This window comes from Scyliorhinus canicula, chromosome 3 (genome assembly GCF_902713615.1).
Source record: "Scyliorhinus canicula chromosome 3, sScyCan1.1, whole genome shotgun sequence".
In the NCBI taxonomy this organism is placed as follows: Eukaryota; Metazoa; Chordata; class Chondrichthyes; order Carcharhiniformes; family Scyliorhinidae; genus Scyliorhinus; species Scyliorhinus canicula.
Window position 1 is genome coordinate 167,461,471 of NC_052148.1, and position 17,395 is coordinate 167,478,865.

General features: G+C 47.3%; 1 protein-coding gene across 2 annotated transcripts in view; it reads left to right on the forward strand.

The window, feature by feature from the left end:
- Positions 1-16,473, forward strand: part of cops4 (COP9 constitutive photomorphogenic homolog subunit 4 (Arabidopsis)) — a 108,692-nt gene extending 92,219 nt beyond the window's left edge. Inside the window, exon 10 of one of the 2 annotated variants that reach the window (XM_038791685.1) lies at positions 15,691-16,473. In XM_038791685.1, coding sequence (XP_038647613.1) covers positions 15,691-15,824 — 134 coding nt within the window. In that variant the 3' untranslated portion in view covers positions 15,825-16,473. The remainder of the gene's footprint in view (positions 1-15,690) is intronic. The other variant, XM_038791686.1, reaches the window with a different exon arrangement.
- Positions 16,474-17,395: the final 922 nt, after the last annotated feature.

The following is a 17,395-nucleotide window of genomic DNA, read 5'->3' on the forward strand; positions in this document are numbered from 1 at the left end:
CAACTAATTTATGCCAGTTTTTAAATGAAGGATGTTTGCCACTAATCCAGGAGCATAGGATATTATTATGAACTGCGACAGTCAGGATGTTGTAAAGCCCGTTCTCATTATCAGTAATTCTCCCATCTGGAAAACCCAAAATTAGGAACATAGGATTAAATTCTAAGCCTCTGTCAAAGATCTTCTCCAGCTCTCTAACTATACTAGACCAAAAGGATTGAACCAAAACACAGGCCCATACACATTGTATATAATCACTCTTGACTGCCAGGCAGTTTAGGCAATTGGGGATATAGCAGGATTAACCTGTGTCAGAGTCGAGACATGATATATACACGGTGCAGTATCTTAAATTGACCTTCATTTTTTTGCAAACAGAAATTTTACTGACTTAATTCCATATACTACCCAATGTCTCCTTATCAATGTTAATTGCCAGATATTTTTCCCAAGGCTGCAGGGCACCCAATGTATAAGCACAGGATCTAGAATACAGGACATTGTAAAACTGGCTGGTTAACTGTTACGGCTCCATGGAATTCCGGACTTTTCCCCTGGGGAAATGGAGGAGTCGTGACATAGTCATCTTATTAAGGATAAAGTCCTTAAGTTGGAAATAGAAAAGGAATGTCTCTGGATGTGAAATTGTTGGCATAGCTGCTCAAAGGATGATGAGGAAGCATGAGGACAGCATGGTAGCACAGTGGTTAGCACTGTTGCTTCACAGCTCCAGGGTCCCAGGTTCGATTCCCGGCTTGGGTCACTGTCTGTGCGGAGTCTGCGCGTTCTCCAGTTTCTGCGTGGGTTTCCTCCAGGTGCTCCGATTTCTCCCACAGTCCAAAGATGTGCAGGTTAGGTGGATTGGCTGTGCTAAATTGCCCTTGGTGTCCAAAAAAAAAAGGTTGGGTGGGATTGCGGGGATAGGGTGGAGGTGTGGGCTTGGCGATCTTTCCAAGGGCCAATGCAGACTCGATGGGCCAAATTGCCTCCTTCTGCATTGTAAATTCTATGATTCTCTGATCTCTGAACATGTCTCCCAGTCTACAAATGCCTCCATCCCTCCATGTATCGAATCATTGGTCCATAAGACAGTGGGAAATCTGGACTGTCCTGGACGGGAAAGAGGGCGGAAGTCAGTTTAGGTTTCCCTTCTAATTGGCGGACCAATCTCTACGCTCTAAGAGTATTGGTAATAATAGGATTATCACATTTAGCAGCACCAGCCTTAATGTCTCCTTAAAATAACAAGACCTGCATAGGGTCAGCTAACTGGTCAGCCTTCGTGTTGAGCCAAATGGAGGCAGGGCCGTTCTTAATACAGTCCCTTAGAAACCTGAGGTGAGAAGCCAGTTGAAACAGCTCTTAGCTCCGGGAGCTGGAGCTTGCTACACTCAAGGCAAGTGCTTCTTATTGCAGACAAACAAACAATTCCATTAATCTCCTTTAAAGCTCTAGCTGACAACAATATTGGCAACATCTGCAAGGGGTATAACAATGTAGGCAACACATTCAAAATCCTGCCCAGCCATGAAACCAGCAGGGATATCAACAAGCCACGTCCTACCTAATAGAAGCAATCAAGTGAGGGAAATTGGCCCCATACAACTGCTTAAAACAAGAGGTGGTCGTGACACCCAGGCACTTAAACCCCAACAGGGACCACCTAATGGAGAAATTAGCAAGTGGCGGGGCTGGTCAACCCCTCCGCTCTCCCACCGGCATGGATCCGGCTTCGTACAATTGATGGAAAATAACCAGAAGAGGCGCTAAATCTATCTATCACACTAATGATAGCAGGAACCACAACGCATGCTTCAGCACATCGTCCACATAAAGTGGAATCTTGTGCCATTTGTCCCCACACTCCAGCCCTGATATTAGGGGTCTTGCCTAATAGCCTCCGCCAAAGTTTCTATGGCCAGTGCAAATAACAAGGGGGAATAGGGGGCAGCCCTGCCTGGTTTCCCTCTGGAACCCAAAATTCTCAGACCTAAAACCATTTCTTTTTTTTTTTAAATAATTTTTATTGGAATTGTTTTGAAAAATATATAACAACAGAACAATAATAACAATAATAAACACCCCCCGGCACCCATAACAACGCCTGTAACGAAACCCCCCCAAACCCAATAAACAACAAAATAAATTAACAATAAGCAAATTAACTTAAACAATACCCCCTGAGACCCCCCCCCCCCCCCCCCCCCGGTTGCTGCTGCTGCTGACCTAATTCCTTATCGTTGAGCCAGAAAGTCGAGGAAAGACTGCCACCTCCTAAAGAACTCTTGTACCGACCCCCTCAGGGCAAATTTGACCCTCTCCAGCTTAATGAATCCCGCCATGTCATTGATCCAGGTCTCCACGCTTGGGGGCCTCGCATCTTTCCATTGCAGCAAGATCCTCCGCCGGGCTACTAGGCACGCAAAGGCCAAAACATCGGCCTCTTTCGCCTCCTGCACTCCCGGCTCCACCCCAACCCCAAATATCGCGAGTCCCCAGCCTGGCTTGACCCTGGACCCTACCACCCTCGACACCATCCTCGCCACCCCCTGCCAGAATTCCCCCAGTGCCGGGCATGCCCAAAACATATGGGCATGGTTCGCTGGGCTCCCCGAACACCTAATGCACCTGTTCTCACCCTCAAAAAACCTGCTCATCCTCGTCCCGGACATATGAGCCCTGTGCAGTACCTTGAACTGGATGAGGCTAAGCCTCGCACATGAAGAGGAGGAGTTCACCCTCTCCAGGGCGTCCGCCCATGTCCCCTCCTCAATCTGCTCCCCCAGCTCCACTTCCCACTTAGCCTTCAGCTCCTCTACCGACGCCTCCTCCACCTCCTGCATCACCTGGTAGATGTCAGACACCTTCCCATCCCCGACCCACACCCCCGAAAGCACCCTATCCCTTACCCCCCGCGGGGGCAGCGAAGGAAACCCCTCCACCTGCCGCCTAGCAAACGCCTTGACCTGAAGGTACCTGAACATATTCCCCGGGGGAGCTCAAACTTCTCCTCCAGCTCACCCAGGCTCGCAAACCTCCCGTCAATGAACAGGTCTCCCAACTTCCTAATGCCCGCCCTGTTCCACCCCAGCAACCCGCCATCAATGTTCCCTGGGACAAACGGGTGGTTCCCCCGCAGCGGGGCCTCCACCGAGCCCCCCACTCCCCCTCCTGTGCCGCCTCCACTGCCCCCAAATTTTGAGGGTAGCCGCCACCCCCGGGCTCGTAGTGTACCTCGTTGGAGGGAGCGGCAACGGCGCCGTTACCAGTGCCCTCAGGCTTGTGCCTCCACAGGACACCATCTCCATCCGTTTCCATGCTGCCCCCTCCCCATCCATTACCCACTTGCGTACCATCGAGACATTAGCCGCCCAATAGTACCCAGGGAGGTTGGGCAGCGCCAGCCCCCCTCTATCCCTGCCCCGCTCCAGAAAGGCCCTCCTCACCCTCGGAGTCCCGTGCGCCCAAACAAATCCCAGAATGCTGCTGTTCACCCTCCTAAAAAAGGCCCTCGGAATGAAAATGGGGAGGCACTGAAACAAAAACAAAAACCTCGGGAGCACCATCATTTTAACGGACTGTACTCTACCTGCCAACGACAGCGGCAGCATGTCCCACCTTTTAAACTCCTCCTCCATCTGCTCCACCAACCTAGTAAAATTAAGCTTATGCAGAGTCCCCCCAGCTCCTAGCCACCTGAACCCCCAGGTACCTAAAACTCTTCACTGCCCTCTTTAGCGGGAGCCTACCAATCCTCTCCTCCTGATCTCCCCGGTGTACAACAAACAGCTCACTCTTGCCCAGGTTCAATTTATATCCCGAGAAACTCCCAAACTCAGCAAGAATCTCCATCACCTCTGGCATTCCCCCCACCGGGTCTGCTACATACAGCAGCAAGTCATCTGCATAAAGCGACACTCGGTGCTCCTCCCCACCCCGCACCAGACCCCTCCAGCTCCCCGATTTCCTGAGAGCCATGGCAAGAGGCTCAATTGCCAACGCAAAAAGCAAGGGGGACAGGGGGCACCCCTGCCTCGTCCCACGGTGGAGCCTGAAGTACTTGGACCTCCTCCCATTTGTCGCTACACTTGCCATCGGGGTCTCGTACAACAACCTCACCCATTTAATAAACCCCTCCCCAAACCCGAACCTCTCTAACACCTCCCACAAGTACCCCCACTCAACCCTATCAAAGGCCTTCTCCGCATCCAATGCCACCACAATCTCCGCCTCTCCTTCTGCCGCCGGCATCATTATCACATTTAGCAGCCTTCGCACATTAGTGTTCAGCTGCCTCCCCTTCACAAAATCCGTCTGATCTTCATGTACCACCCCCGGCACACAGTCCTCTATTCTAGTGGCCAAGATCTTCGTCAGCAACTTGCCGTCCACATTCAGCAGTGAAATTGGCCTATATGATTCACACTGTAAGGGGTCCTTATCTCGCTTCAGGATCAGGGAAATCAGCGCCCGTGACATCGTCGGGGGCAAAACACCCCCCTCCCATGCCTCGTTAAAGGTCCGAACCAACAGGGGGCCCAACAGGTCCGCGTATTTCTTATAAAATTCAGCCGGGAACCCATCTGGTCCCGGCACCTTCCTGGACTGCATGTGGCCAATCCCTCTGACCAGCTCCTCCAACTCGATCGGCGCCCCCAGTCCCTCCACCTGCTCCTCCTGCACCCTTGGAAATCGCAGCCTGTCCAAAAAGCTCTCCATTCCCCCTCCCACCACCGGCGGCCCCAACTGGTACAGTTCCCTGTAGAAGTCCCTAAAGACCCCATTGACCTCTGCCCCCTGCCGCACCACATTCCCACCCCTATCCTTCACTCCACCAATCTCCCTAGCCGCGTCCCGCTTGCGAAGCTGATGCGCCAGCATCCTGCTCGCCGTCTCTCCATACTCATAGACCGCTCCCTGCGCCTTCCTCCACTGTGTCTCCGCCTTTCTGGCGGTCAATAAATCAAACTTGGCCTACAAGCTACGCCACTCCCCCAGCAATCCCTCCTCCGGGGCCTCCGCATACCGCCTATCTACACTCAACAGCTCCCCCACCAGTCTCTCCCTCTCCCCCCTCTCCTATGGGTCGGATGGAGATCAGCTCCCCCCTAATCACTGCCTTCAGAGCCTCCCACACCATCCCCACCCGGACCTCCCCAGTATCATTGGCCTCGAGGTACTTCTCAATACATCCCCGGACCCTCCTACACATGTCCTCATCAGCCAACAACCCCACGTCCAGACGCCAAAGCGGGCGCTGGTCCCGCGCCTCCCCCATCTCCAGATCCACCCAATGCGGAGCATGGTCCGAAATCGCTATAGCCGAATATTCGGCCTCCTCCACCCTCGGGACCAGTCCCCTACTCAGGACAAAGAAATCAATATGGGAATAAACCCTGTGCACGTGGGATAAAAAACGAGTACTCCCGAGCCCTCGGCTTCCCAAACCTCCAGGGATCCACCCCTCCCATCTGGTCCATAAACCCCCTCAACACCTTGGCCGCCGCCGGCCTCCTGCCTGTCCTCGAACTAGAACGATCCAGTAGGGGATCCAGCACCGTATTGAAGTTCCTCCCCCGCCATGATCAGGCCCTCCACCTCCAGGTCAGGAATGCGGCCCAGCATACACCTCATGAAACCAGCATCATCCCAATTTGGGGCGTACACATTTACCAACACCACCCTCACCGCTCACCATCACATATCTGCCGCCACTATCAGCCACCACCTCAGACACCTCAAACGTCACCCTCTTCCCCACCAGGATCGCCACCTCCCAGTTCTTCGCATCGAGCCCTGAATGGAAAACCTGCCCCACCCACCCCTTCCTCAGACGAACCTGGTCCGCCACCTTCAGGTGAGTCTCCTGGAGCATGGCCATGTCCGCCGTCAGATGCGAAAACACCCGGGCCCGCTTAACTGGCCCATTCAACCCCCTCACGTTCCACGTGATCAGCCGGATCAGGGGGCACCCCGCCCCCCTCCCCCATCGACTAGCCATAGCCCATCGACTGCTCGCCCCTGGCCAGCACCCATTCGGCCCATTTCCCACGGCGATAGAACCTCACCCTGATCCCCCCGACCCACACCAGCTCCTCCCTGGCCAATCCAGCAGAAACCCGGTATCCCCCCCCCCCCCCCCCCCCCTCCCAGGTTAGGACCCCTCCTAGCTGCGACGCTCCCTCCATAGTACTCCCGTGAGCCAGCTGACTTCTGCTGACCCTGGCAGCTCCCGCCCTAACTCCCGATATGGGGTCACCCCTCCCCCCCTACATCAGCTCCTTGGCACCGCTTCAGCGCGGGAAAACGGATCTGATATCCACGCTATTTGCCACCAGCTCCACCCCCCTCATCCCGCAGCGTGGGAAACCAGAGGAAAGCCCGTGCTTTCCCTCTGCCCCATCCCACCCCCACAACGCAACTCCCAAATAGCAGTCCCAACCCATCCACCAACTCCGTACAAACAAAAACAGATTAACCACAGACCCCAACACCCCCCTTAAGACACAAAACCATAACCAACATCATCCGAAAGCGAGAGAAAAAAAACCAAACAGAATAACCAGCAACAGCATAAATAGTGATACAAAAAACCCCCACAGCCCCCGATCCCTAGCTCGAGTCCAACTTTTCAGCCTGCACAAAGGCCCACACCTCCTCCGGGGACTCAAAATAGTAATGTCGGTCCTTGTAGGTGACCCACAGGCGCGCAGGCAGCAGCATGCCGAACTTCACCTGCTTGCCGTGGAGCACCGCCTTCATCCGGTTGAACCCGGCCCTCTGCTTAGCCACCTCCGCACTCTAGTCCTGGTAGACGCGCACTACCGAATTCTCCCACTTGATGCTCCTCACCTTCTTGGCCTATCACAGCACACACTCCCGGTCACTGAACCGATGGAACCGCACCAGCACCGCCCGCGAGGGTTCATTCGCCTTAGGCCGCCTGGCCAGTACTCTGTGGACCCCCTCCAGCTCCAGGGGCAGATGGAAGGATCCTGCCCCCACCAGCGAGTTCAGCATCACGGCCACATTGGCCGGCAGGTCCGACCCCTCCAGCCCCTCCGCGAGGCCCAGGATCCGCAAGTTCTTCCTCCTTCATCGAAACTCCATCTCCTCGAAATTATCTTGCCACTTTTTGTGGAGCGCCTCGTGCATCTCCACCTTCCCCACGAGGGCCGAGACTTCATCCTCGCACTCAGAGGCCTGCTGCTGTAACTCAAGTATCGCTGCACCCTGAGTTGTCTGGGTCTCCAGCAGCTTACTTGTCGTTACCTTCAGGGATTCCAGCAACTCCCCTTTCAGCTCCGTAAAATAGCGCAGAAGGGCCGCCTGTTGCTCCTCCGCCCACTGCCTCCACTCCTCAGGGGCTCCACCGGCCGCCATTTTGTCCACCTTCCCCCGCTTTTCCAGGGGAGCTGCTGCCATTTTTCTCCTCGCCCCACTCCGGGTCCGCACCATAAATCCCGGGGGGTTTTGCTCCAGACCCCTTTATTCACCGGGAATCGTTGAATCAGCGCCGTTTGGGGCCCTTAAAAGAGCCCACAAGTCCTATTAAAGCGGGAGCTGCCAAACGTGCGGCTTAGCTCCGCATAGCCGCAACCGGAAGTACCTAAAACCATTTGTGAGCACTCCCACTACAGGCCTATGGTACATCACCTGAATCCATTTAACATCGTCCTCATCCAGCCCAAATCTCCACAACATGTACACAAAGTCGTTCCATTCAACCTCATCAAAGGTTTTCTCCACATCTAAGGAGATCATCAATCAGTCCAGGGCCCGCTTCTGAAATTAGAGAACCTGCCCTTAATCGACCCAGTCTGATCTTCTCAAATAATTGTTGGAAGGATACTCTTCAGCCATTTCGGCAATACTTTAGACAATAATTTCAAGACAATGTTCAAACAGGAGATTGGCCTCTGAAACATACTCCTCTTTAGCGGCTTTCAAAATCAGGGGGATGTTAGCTTCAGGTGGTAACTCCCCTGCCTCAAAAGAGTGATAATTTATGCCCTTAATGGTTCCATCAGCTGGAGTACTGTGTAAAACTCACACACAAAACGTTCTGGTCCCACAAGCCTTGTCCAGTTGAAGCTCCCCATAGCCAAAATAGGAACATTAAGGGCCAAGTTTAGCACAGTGGGCTAAATAGCTGGCTTGTAAAGCCAGAACATGGCCAGCAGTGTGGGTTCAATTCCCGTACCAGCCTCCCTGAACAGGCGCCGGAATGTGGCGACTAGGGGCTTTTCACAATAACTTCATTTGAAGCCTACTTGTGACAATAAGCGATTTTCATTCCATTTATTTCAAGTATTGGCCTCCAATGCCACAGGGAGTCCAAGGGAGGAGAAAAATATTCCATACCTGCCATCACATCACCAGACTGATCTGACCTATATAACTCAGCATAGAAACTCCTAAAGGCCCCATTAATCTCCTCCGTCCCACACCCCTGAATGCCGCCCGGAGGGGATAGCCCTGGAATCTGCCACCTTAGTCAGGCAAGCCAAATACTGACTTGATTTGTTCCCAAATTCTTGCAGTTTCTACCTTGTAAATTTTTAATTTCTCTCAACCTGCTGCGTCAAGAAGGAATCTCGAGCCACCCTTTTTGTGTTAACCTCCTTCAATAATTGCTTGTTAGGAGCCCTCCTAAACCTTTCCTCAGCATCAGCCAATCAGACCTCCAACCGATGTTGGCACTCCAGCATTCTATGCCTTTTGTTGGCCGTGTGAGAAATAACCAGTCCCCTAGCTTTGGCCTTGCAAATTGCCCATAAGGTGGAAGGAGTGACGTTAGAAATAGAGTTAACTGAGTAGATTTTAAGTGCTCCTTGTCATCCAAGTGCACCTCCTGTAACAAGGCTCTTTCTAATTTCTCCTTAAGAAAAAAAGAGGATAGTTTTCCTTTTGATAGGATGATGAATTCTCTGTACATTTCATGAGCAAAGTTTAAAAATAGTCATTGACATTGCATAGACCACTAAAAGAAAGTAGGATAGGATTTTCACACCACATTTGGGCATGCGCCTCCCCCATCTCTATTTATACCAGAGGTACCAAATTATCCCCAATATGTTCCTTTCATGGATATAAGATCTGAATTTAGTGAACAACATAGACACCCCAATATAATACAAAAAAATCGTGACCACAATGGTTCTTTAATATAGTGGTGAAAAAGGCATAAGGGCCTTTATCGATCGAGGCATAAATTACAAAAGCAGGGAGGTCATGTTAGAGTTCTAAAGAACTTTGGTGAGGCCAGAGCTGGAGTACTGTGTGTAATTCTGGTTGCTACATTATAGGAAGGATGTGATTGCACTGGAGGGGGTGCAGAGGCGATTCACCAGGATGTTGCCTGGGATAGAACATTTAAGTTATGAAGCGAGGTTGGATAAGCTTGGGTTGTTGTCGCTGGAGCAGAGAAGACTGAGGGGTGACCTGATCAAAGTGTACAAGATTATGAGGAGCATAGAGAGAGTCGATAGGGGGCAGCTATTACCCGTAGTTGAAGGGTCAGTTACGAGGGGATTCAAGTTTGAGGTCAGGGGCAGGATGTTTATGGGGGGATTTGATGGGGAACCTTTTTTACCCAGAGGGTGGTGACAGTCTGGAATGCACAGCCTGGGAAGGTGGTACAGCTGGGTTGCCTCACATCCTTTCAAAAGAATCTGGATGAGCATTTTGCACATCATTACATTTAAGGCTATGGGCCAAGTGCTGGCAATGGTTTAGGTAGGGAGGTCAGGTGTTTTTCATGCGTCAGTGCAGACTCGATGGACCTAAGGGCCACTTCTGTGCTGTATTATTCTGTGATTCTGGTTCTAAAGGGATGTTCCTCAACAAGAGTGAGGACCCGTAAGACTACCCTACAGCCATACTGTCATTACCAGCCGACTGCAATCCCGTCAACAAGAAGGAGAAGAAGACGGCCAACAGGGGAATGGGAATTAAATGCCCCTCCTGCATTTTAAGCCCCCCCTTGAAGAGATGCATCCACCACCCACCTATCGGCAATGGCACCACTCGATTCTGCCATAATTAGTGTACGAACATTATGAAAAGACGACGGATAACAAGCATGCAGCTGAACTACCATACATAATAATAATAGTCCCCAAAACATCCAAGGACCAGAAAAAGACATTCATTACAGTGGTCGAATATTAATGTCTCCCTTTAGCAGGATAAATGACAAAATCAGACAAACAACAGCATTATAGGGAGAGAGTCCAGATTAGAGCTTTTGAGTATTTTAGGATCCTGAGCTGCAGAATATCAGTCCAATTCCCTGCCCCTCGAGGACTTAACACAGTAGTCAGATTATCGAAAGACATAAAGAAGTCGGCGGATAATACTTCGGGTCGTAGGATAATGCATGGCATGATTCATTCCAACTGTCTTGAGTTGCCTTCAAACTTGATCAAGGCCTCGACACTTCAGCTGTGTTGCCACCAAAAAGCTCTGGAAAAAGGAAATCTTCACTTCATCGTGGAGCCAGGTCCCACTGAACCTCACTGCCTCTAGCATCTTCTGACGATCTTTAAAATTATGGAAATGAACGATAATGGGTCTGGGACGTTGATTGTTCTTTGACTTCAAGGATAGGACGTGGAGCTCCCTTTCCAATTTGAAACACCCCAGCCTTCACATCCAGCCCAAGAAAACGTGGCAGCCAGTTTTCAAAGAACTTAACAAGAACCTTGACCTCCACTCCCTCAGGCAGACTGTCTCTTTCTCCTACCTCAGTTCTCCAAATTAAATGAAAAAAATGAAAATCGCTTATTGTCACGAGTAGGCTTCAATGAAGTTACTGTGAAAAGCCCCTAGTCGCCACATTCTGGCGCCTTTTCGGGGAGGCTGTTACGGGAATCGAACCGTGCTGCTGGCCTGCTTTCAAAGCCAGTGATTTAGCCCAGTGTGCTAAACAGCCCCAAATTGCTTATTGTCACGAGTAGGCTTCAATGAAGTTACTGTGAAAAGCCCCTAGTCGCCACATTCCGGCGCCTGTCCGGGGAGGCTGGTATGGGAATCGAACCGTGCTGCTGGCCTGCTTGGTCTGCTTTAAAAGCCAGCGCTTTAGCTGAGTGAGCTAAACCAGCCCAGTAATCTTCCAGGATTTCTAACATGCCACGTAGCTGGTTTTCCCAGGATTGAATATGAGCTTCAGCAGAAGAAGCAACATTTTGACATTCTCAATTCTTTCCTCCATTTCATCAAGTCTTTTATTGGTATTCTGGAACTCAGCCTCATGAGCACTTAGACTTTGTGTCAGCACACCAAGTCTCTGGTCAATAACTTGGATAATGTTGGCAGTCACATTTTCAGCGCTTCCAAGGACTGTGTGTGTGCCGGGTCCGGAGACTGCTCGAGAATCATCAAGTCACCACATTGAAAAGGCACCTTTTATCGTCAGATTTCTTAACGTTTTTCAGCATATTCTCACCAATATTAATCCAGAAGTCTTCTAGGGACATAACATCAAATGATGGATCATGGATTCGGCAAACCTGTGTCAGGCAATAAGGTAAAAGATGATTCTAAAGTGAGTGGTGCCAGAGCCCGTGGCAAAGCTGGTGTTCCCATGCCCGCATCACATGATTTTCCTACTTAAGAATCATTGAATTGAATATGAGGCCCCTTCAATTGCTCAGTTCATAAACAATGTAACAATGCAGCATTGACCAGTAAACATTAGGACAGATGCAGGTTATTTCTCAAGTTGCTTCGGAATGAGCTATCAATTTGAAGAGTAGATAGGCCTTCACAATTTTCCTCTTAACTCCTGGGCTATAGAAAGGGTGAGAGAACTGCAAACAGATTTCCCATCCCACAGACCATTCAAGCAACAGCCTAACAGAATCATACTCCCGGGATGATGCCTTACTGACAAGCACCACCATCGCCATCCCTGGATGTGTCCTGTTCCACAGGCAAAATCGACCCATCAGAGGTATTAACACAATGGCATACAGTCAGAAAGGAATAACCCTGGGAGACATCTATGTTGACTCCAAAACCCTTGATGTCTCTTGGCATCAGGCCAAACATGGGCAAGGAATCCTCCTGCTCATTTAGCACCTACTGCACCCACCCACCCCACCCGCACTCTTGCCTATAAATCCATACTCCTCGATATGGAAGGAACATTTGAAGGAACTGGATTCAAGAAGGGACCATGACAACATTCTAGCAATCCTGAAGACCTGTGCTCCAGAACTTGCCGCGCCCCTAACCAAGCTGTCCCAGTATAACCACAACACTGGCATTTATCAAGCAATGTGGAAAATTACCCAGCCATTCTTTGTCCACAAAAAGCAGGACAAATTCAATCCAGCCAATTATCTTCTCCTCAGTCTACTCTTAATCTTCGGCAAAGTTACGGAAAGGGTCATCAACAGTGCTATCCAGCAACATTTGCTCAGCAATAACCTGCTCACTGCTCATTTTGGTTTCTGCCAGTGCCACTGAGATCCTGACTTCATTGCAACCAATATCTAAACACAGACAAAAGAGCTTAACTCAAGGGGTAAGGTGAGAATGACGACCCTCAACATCAAAGCAGCATTTCACAGATTGTGCATCAAGGAATCCTAGCAAAACTGGAGTCATTGAGAATCAGAAGGAAAATTCTCCACTAGTCAAAGCTAGCACAAAAGAAGATGGCTGTATTTGTTGGTGGTCAATTATCTCAACCCAGGGACATCATTGCAGGAGTTCCTCAGGGTAGAGTCCTGGGCCCAACCATCTTTAACTGCCTCATCAATGATCTTTCCCACATCACAAGGTCAGAAGCAAAGGTGATTGATCGTGGTTGCACAATGTTCAGTGCATTCCATGCCCTTATGTAGCAAGACGTAGGCAACATTGAGGCTTGGGCTAAGCGTCAAGTAATGTTTGTGCCACACAAGTGCCAGTCTACGATCATCTCCAGCAAGAGAGAACCTAACCATTTCCTCTTGGCATACCATTACTGAATTCTCCACTATCAATATACTGGATATTCACCATTGACATCATCCAGGACAAAGCAGCCTGATTGGTTGACACTCCTCCCAACACCTTAAATATTCATTCCCTACATCACCAATGCACAGTGGCAGCAGTGTGTACTATCTACAAACTGCACTGCTGCAACCCACAAAGACTGTTTTGACAGCATCTTCCAAAACCGCAACTTCGATCAACTAGAAGGACAAGGTCAGCAGGTACACCAGCTGTAAGTTCCCCTCCAAGCCACTCACCATCCTGACTTGGAACTATATCGCCGTTCCTTCACTGTCACTTGGTCAAAATCCTGGCACTCCCTCCCAAACAGCACTGTGTGTACCTACATGACATGGACTGCAGCGATTCAAGAAGGCTGCTTTCGCCCACCTTCTCAAGGTCAACTAGATGGATAAATTTACTCACTGTCCGAGTATCCACCGCACGCTGGGGTAGCAAATTCTACAGATTCACAATCCTTTGGGAGAAGTAGTTTCTCCTCAACTCTGTTTTAAATTTTCTACCTCTTATTCTAAGACTATGACCTCTCGTTCTAGAATGCCCCACAAGAGGAAGCATCCGCTCTATGTCTACCATATCTATATCTTTTATCACCTGGTACACCTCAATTTGATCTCCTCTCATTCTTCTAAACTCTAGAGTATAGGCCTAAACTGTTAAATCTCTCTTCATATGACAAACCCCTCTTCTCTGGAATCAACCTAGTGAACCTCCTCTGAACTGCCTCCAATGCCACTACATCTCCCCTTAAATAAGGGGACCAAAACTGTGCACAATACCCCAGGTGTGATTTGAGATAATTCACATTTTTAGAGAAGTGGTGGTTGAAGCAGACAATGTATTTTTCCTAAGCTTGTGGAAAAAAAATCTTAGCAATATTGAATTATTATTGGTGTTTTATGAAGTCGCACTTGCTCACCTTCCTAAAGATTTTGATGATGCTGGAAATTGAATACATCAGTGTACACGAGTACCTTAATCCTGTCTTGATCGCCACTATTTTTATTTTTATCTTTTAGTGCTATAGTGGAAGCAGCAGACTTTTTTAAAAAGGTGTTTATTAATGGATATATTTTGCACAGCAGCTTTAACAGTTCATTTGCTTGTAATTCTTTAAAGTTAATTAAACCTTGGTGGATTTGCAAAATTGAATTTTTTTAAATGCGTAAAATTTTGAAAGTGAATTTGCTTTAGGTCATTGTATTGGTAAAATTAGCTTAATAGATGGCTATGTTTTTATGTATTTTGGAAGTCTTAACAAATGAGAATACCAGGTGATGAAGAAACTCTGGAGAAAGTTAATGGCCAAGTTTTGACAACTGTAAATAAATACAAGTATGATGTTTACTTAAAATATGTAGAAAGAAAATTATTAGTAAAATGTATTTCTGGTTCCATTTTTTAATTGATGTGCTTACCATGGAAGGATTTGTATTGATTAATTTGAGTCTTCTCACGAAAATGTGTAATTTCCCTCTACCTTCAACTATTAGTCTATTTTCTTCTGAAGTACAGAGACAAGAAGTTACAAGCAGCTATGCTCCATGCTGATTTATAATGTGAGTCCATTGCATTCATCAGCACTAACAATGCTACTGATTTTTAACCAATTATTTCCATTCCCCCCCCAATCCATTCTGGATGGAGTATTCTTGTTTCACTACTTGACTGACTGCTAACTAGGCATCTCCATTGAAAACTACAATTTCAATGTCAGAATAATCTGTCATTTGAAATGCATCCATCCCCCTGAATAAAATATACAAGAAATGGACTAATTTAATTGGTAATAATTAATTTAGTTTGGGTATTTTGGGTCAGGAGAGAAAAATGGGAAGGGATACTTGGCTAAAAACAGAAATGATTAAGGTGAATTTTTTTTAATGGAAGGCAGGTAGCAATAGGAAAATCTAAAGTGGCTGATATTACCTTATTTGAGGACGAAATCAAGGTCTAGGAACCATGATTGAGTTGAAATGAGTTTAGTTGTGTGTGTTTTTAATTCCTTACTTGACAGGTGGTTGGGGGTAAATGTACAATTGGTTTTCTGGCATCTGAATTGCACATACGATAAACAAACATTTTAGTTAAAGTTTCTTTAACTACCTTTTCATTTTTCCCCTTCTAATTTTCACCCTTTCCTGGATTCTTCTGATGCTGGGAAATTGTTATGGCCTTTCTGGTATCTCGTATAAGCCACATTGTTCTTGTGATAGCCTGGATTCATTGACTAGCTAATGTACAATCACACTGTTCCAAGGGAGGTCAGTACATAATGTCCAAGACTTGGTACCTTGATTGATTTCATTCTCTTTTCTGTAGCCCATTAAACCTAGGTGCTAGGTCAATTGATAGACTGAGATTGGATGTGGGTATCTCAAGGGACGCGGAGCAAAACTGGGTTAATAGAATGAAGGTAGCCATGATCTATTTGATTGGGGAATAGGCTCAAGGGGCTCAGTAGCATATTGCTCTTCCTATCTTCTCATGTAACTTGCCTGCTTCCTCTGCCTTACATTGTTATAACTAAAATCATAAACCTCCTGTTAGGAGAGGTCACAATTCCATCATTCTCACACAATACATTGGTACTCCAGCACTCTTCGAACAATGTATCTTTTGTTTTTGGAGTACTAGACTGGTATATTATATCTATTATTATATCTTTTATTCTTCCAGCTCGTGAAGCTTTGCCTACATGGGACAAACAGATCCAGTCCCTTTGTTTCCAAGTAAACAATCTACTGGAGAAGATCAGCCAGGCTGCCCCAGAGTGGACAGCACAGGCAATGGAAGCTCAAATGTCACAGTAATAACTCCAACCAAATTTATGGAATTGCGGCAGCCATCAAGATTCCAAGATACAGTTGTCCCCCGTATCTAAAATATTGAATTTGTTTCTTCCAGAACTTAATTTGCAGTTGTTTATTTAAAATCTTTTTACAAGAATAGGAAACTCATTTCCACCATGTCTGCATTGAGTTTGGAAGTATTTTCTTCAATTACACTGGATCCAAAATAGCACAATATTCACTATTACAAGGGGTTCTGTTTGCAGCAATGAGATTTGTTTCCAGTGAGTTTGGTTACTCTTTGTTGAATTCGAAAGACTGTAGCCCAGTTTGCTATCAAACAGTGTGGTTTAATTAGGAAATTGCAAACCTTTATTTTTGACCCTCTTATCAAAGGAAGTCAATCCAGATTCTTTATGAGAATTGTTTGCTGAATTCTAAAGGAAAGAATGGATCGAGTCTGTTAACACAACTTGTTCAAGAAAATAAACCCTTAAAGCAGTTAGTGCCACTAACTGCATTACTTTGAGAATCTCTTCTTCTTTTTCCACTGAATTAACTGTATATTTAAGAAGTCCCTTTGCTACTGCTATGACAAAACTGTTTTTGTTTTACAGATTTTCTTTTTTAAAAAAAATAATAAAAGATTGATTTTTCTTTTGCTCTTCAAGATGACTGATGTTCATATTTATGATTGAAACATTTTTCCACTTGTCCTAGTCATGTTATTTATTCATTTAATGTGTGCATAGTAATCTTTCAGTAGTTCTTCAAGTCTGCCTTCAAGTTTAGCCAGAGGATGCTCCCCGACAATGTGAGTCATTAAATTGACTACACTCACAGCTATAACCTGGATGATCTTGCTGACGTCGCTGATGTTGGGTGGCTGCACAGAGGCCTTGGCCAATCGGGAAACAGTTTGAAAAGGCCCACTGTTGCCGTGGGATATTGAAGCCAGGTGCGGACAGTGAGCTATCCGATGAGAGAGTGGTTTTTGGTGGATGTTTTCTCCTGCCAATCCTCCAGCCATAGACCCTCAGCTGTTACTCCTCAATGTGCTGTGTGTAACATTTGGGTGGCATGAGAGCAAGGGTACTACCAACCACACAAAAATATGACCTTAATTGTTCTTTTCTGCAGCTGCTAGCTTTATGAGCATTGAATCAGATAGGCAATCATTGGATAATGGGCATTTTTGTACTGGATAACTGGATTGGGATGCTCATTCATAACCTTGCTCAGCTTACGTATCTACATTAATCACATCATTTTCTCACAAGCAGATAAATAAAATCAAATGGAATCATACAGAAATTTCACACTCTGAGTGAATCCAACTATTTGGTAGTTTCCCAATACACAGGAACTCCGAACCAAACTGTGGGCAGCCAAGGGTGATAATGGCGAAACCTGGGCCTACTCTACAGCAGAACTAGAAGGCTGCTTGAAAATATATCCTTGGTTATAACCATGTCTTAAAACTTGCATTTATATAAAATATTAATTTCTGTGCTTATGCCTGTTACAATCCATCAGTTTTTTGTTCCACATATCTTTTTGACATATTATTGTTAGACTCATGTCCTAAAATC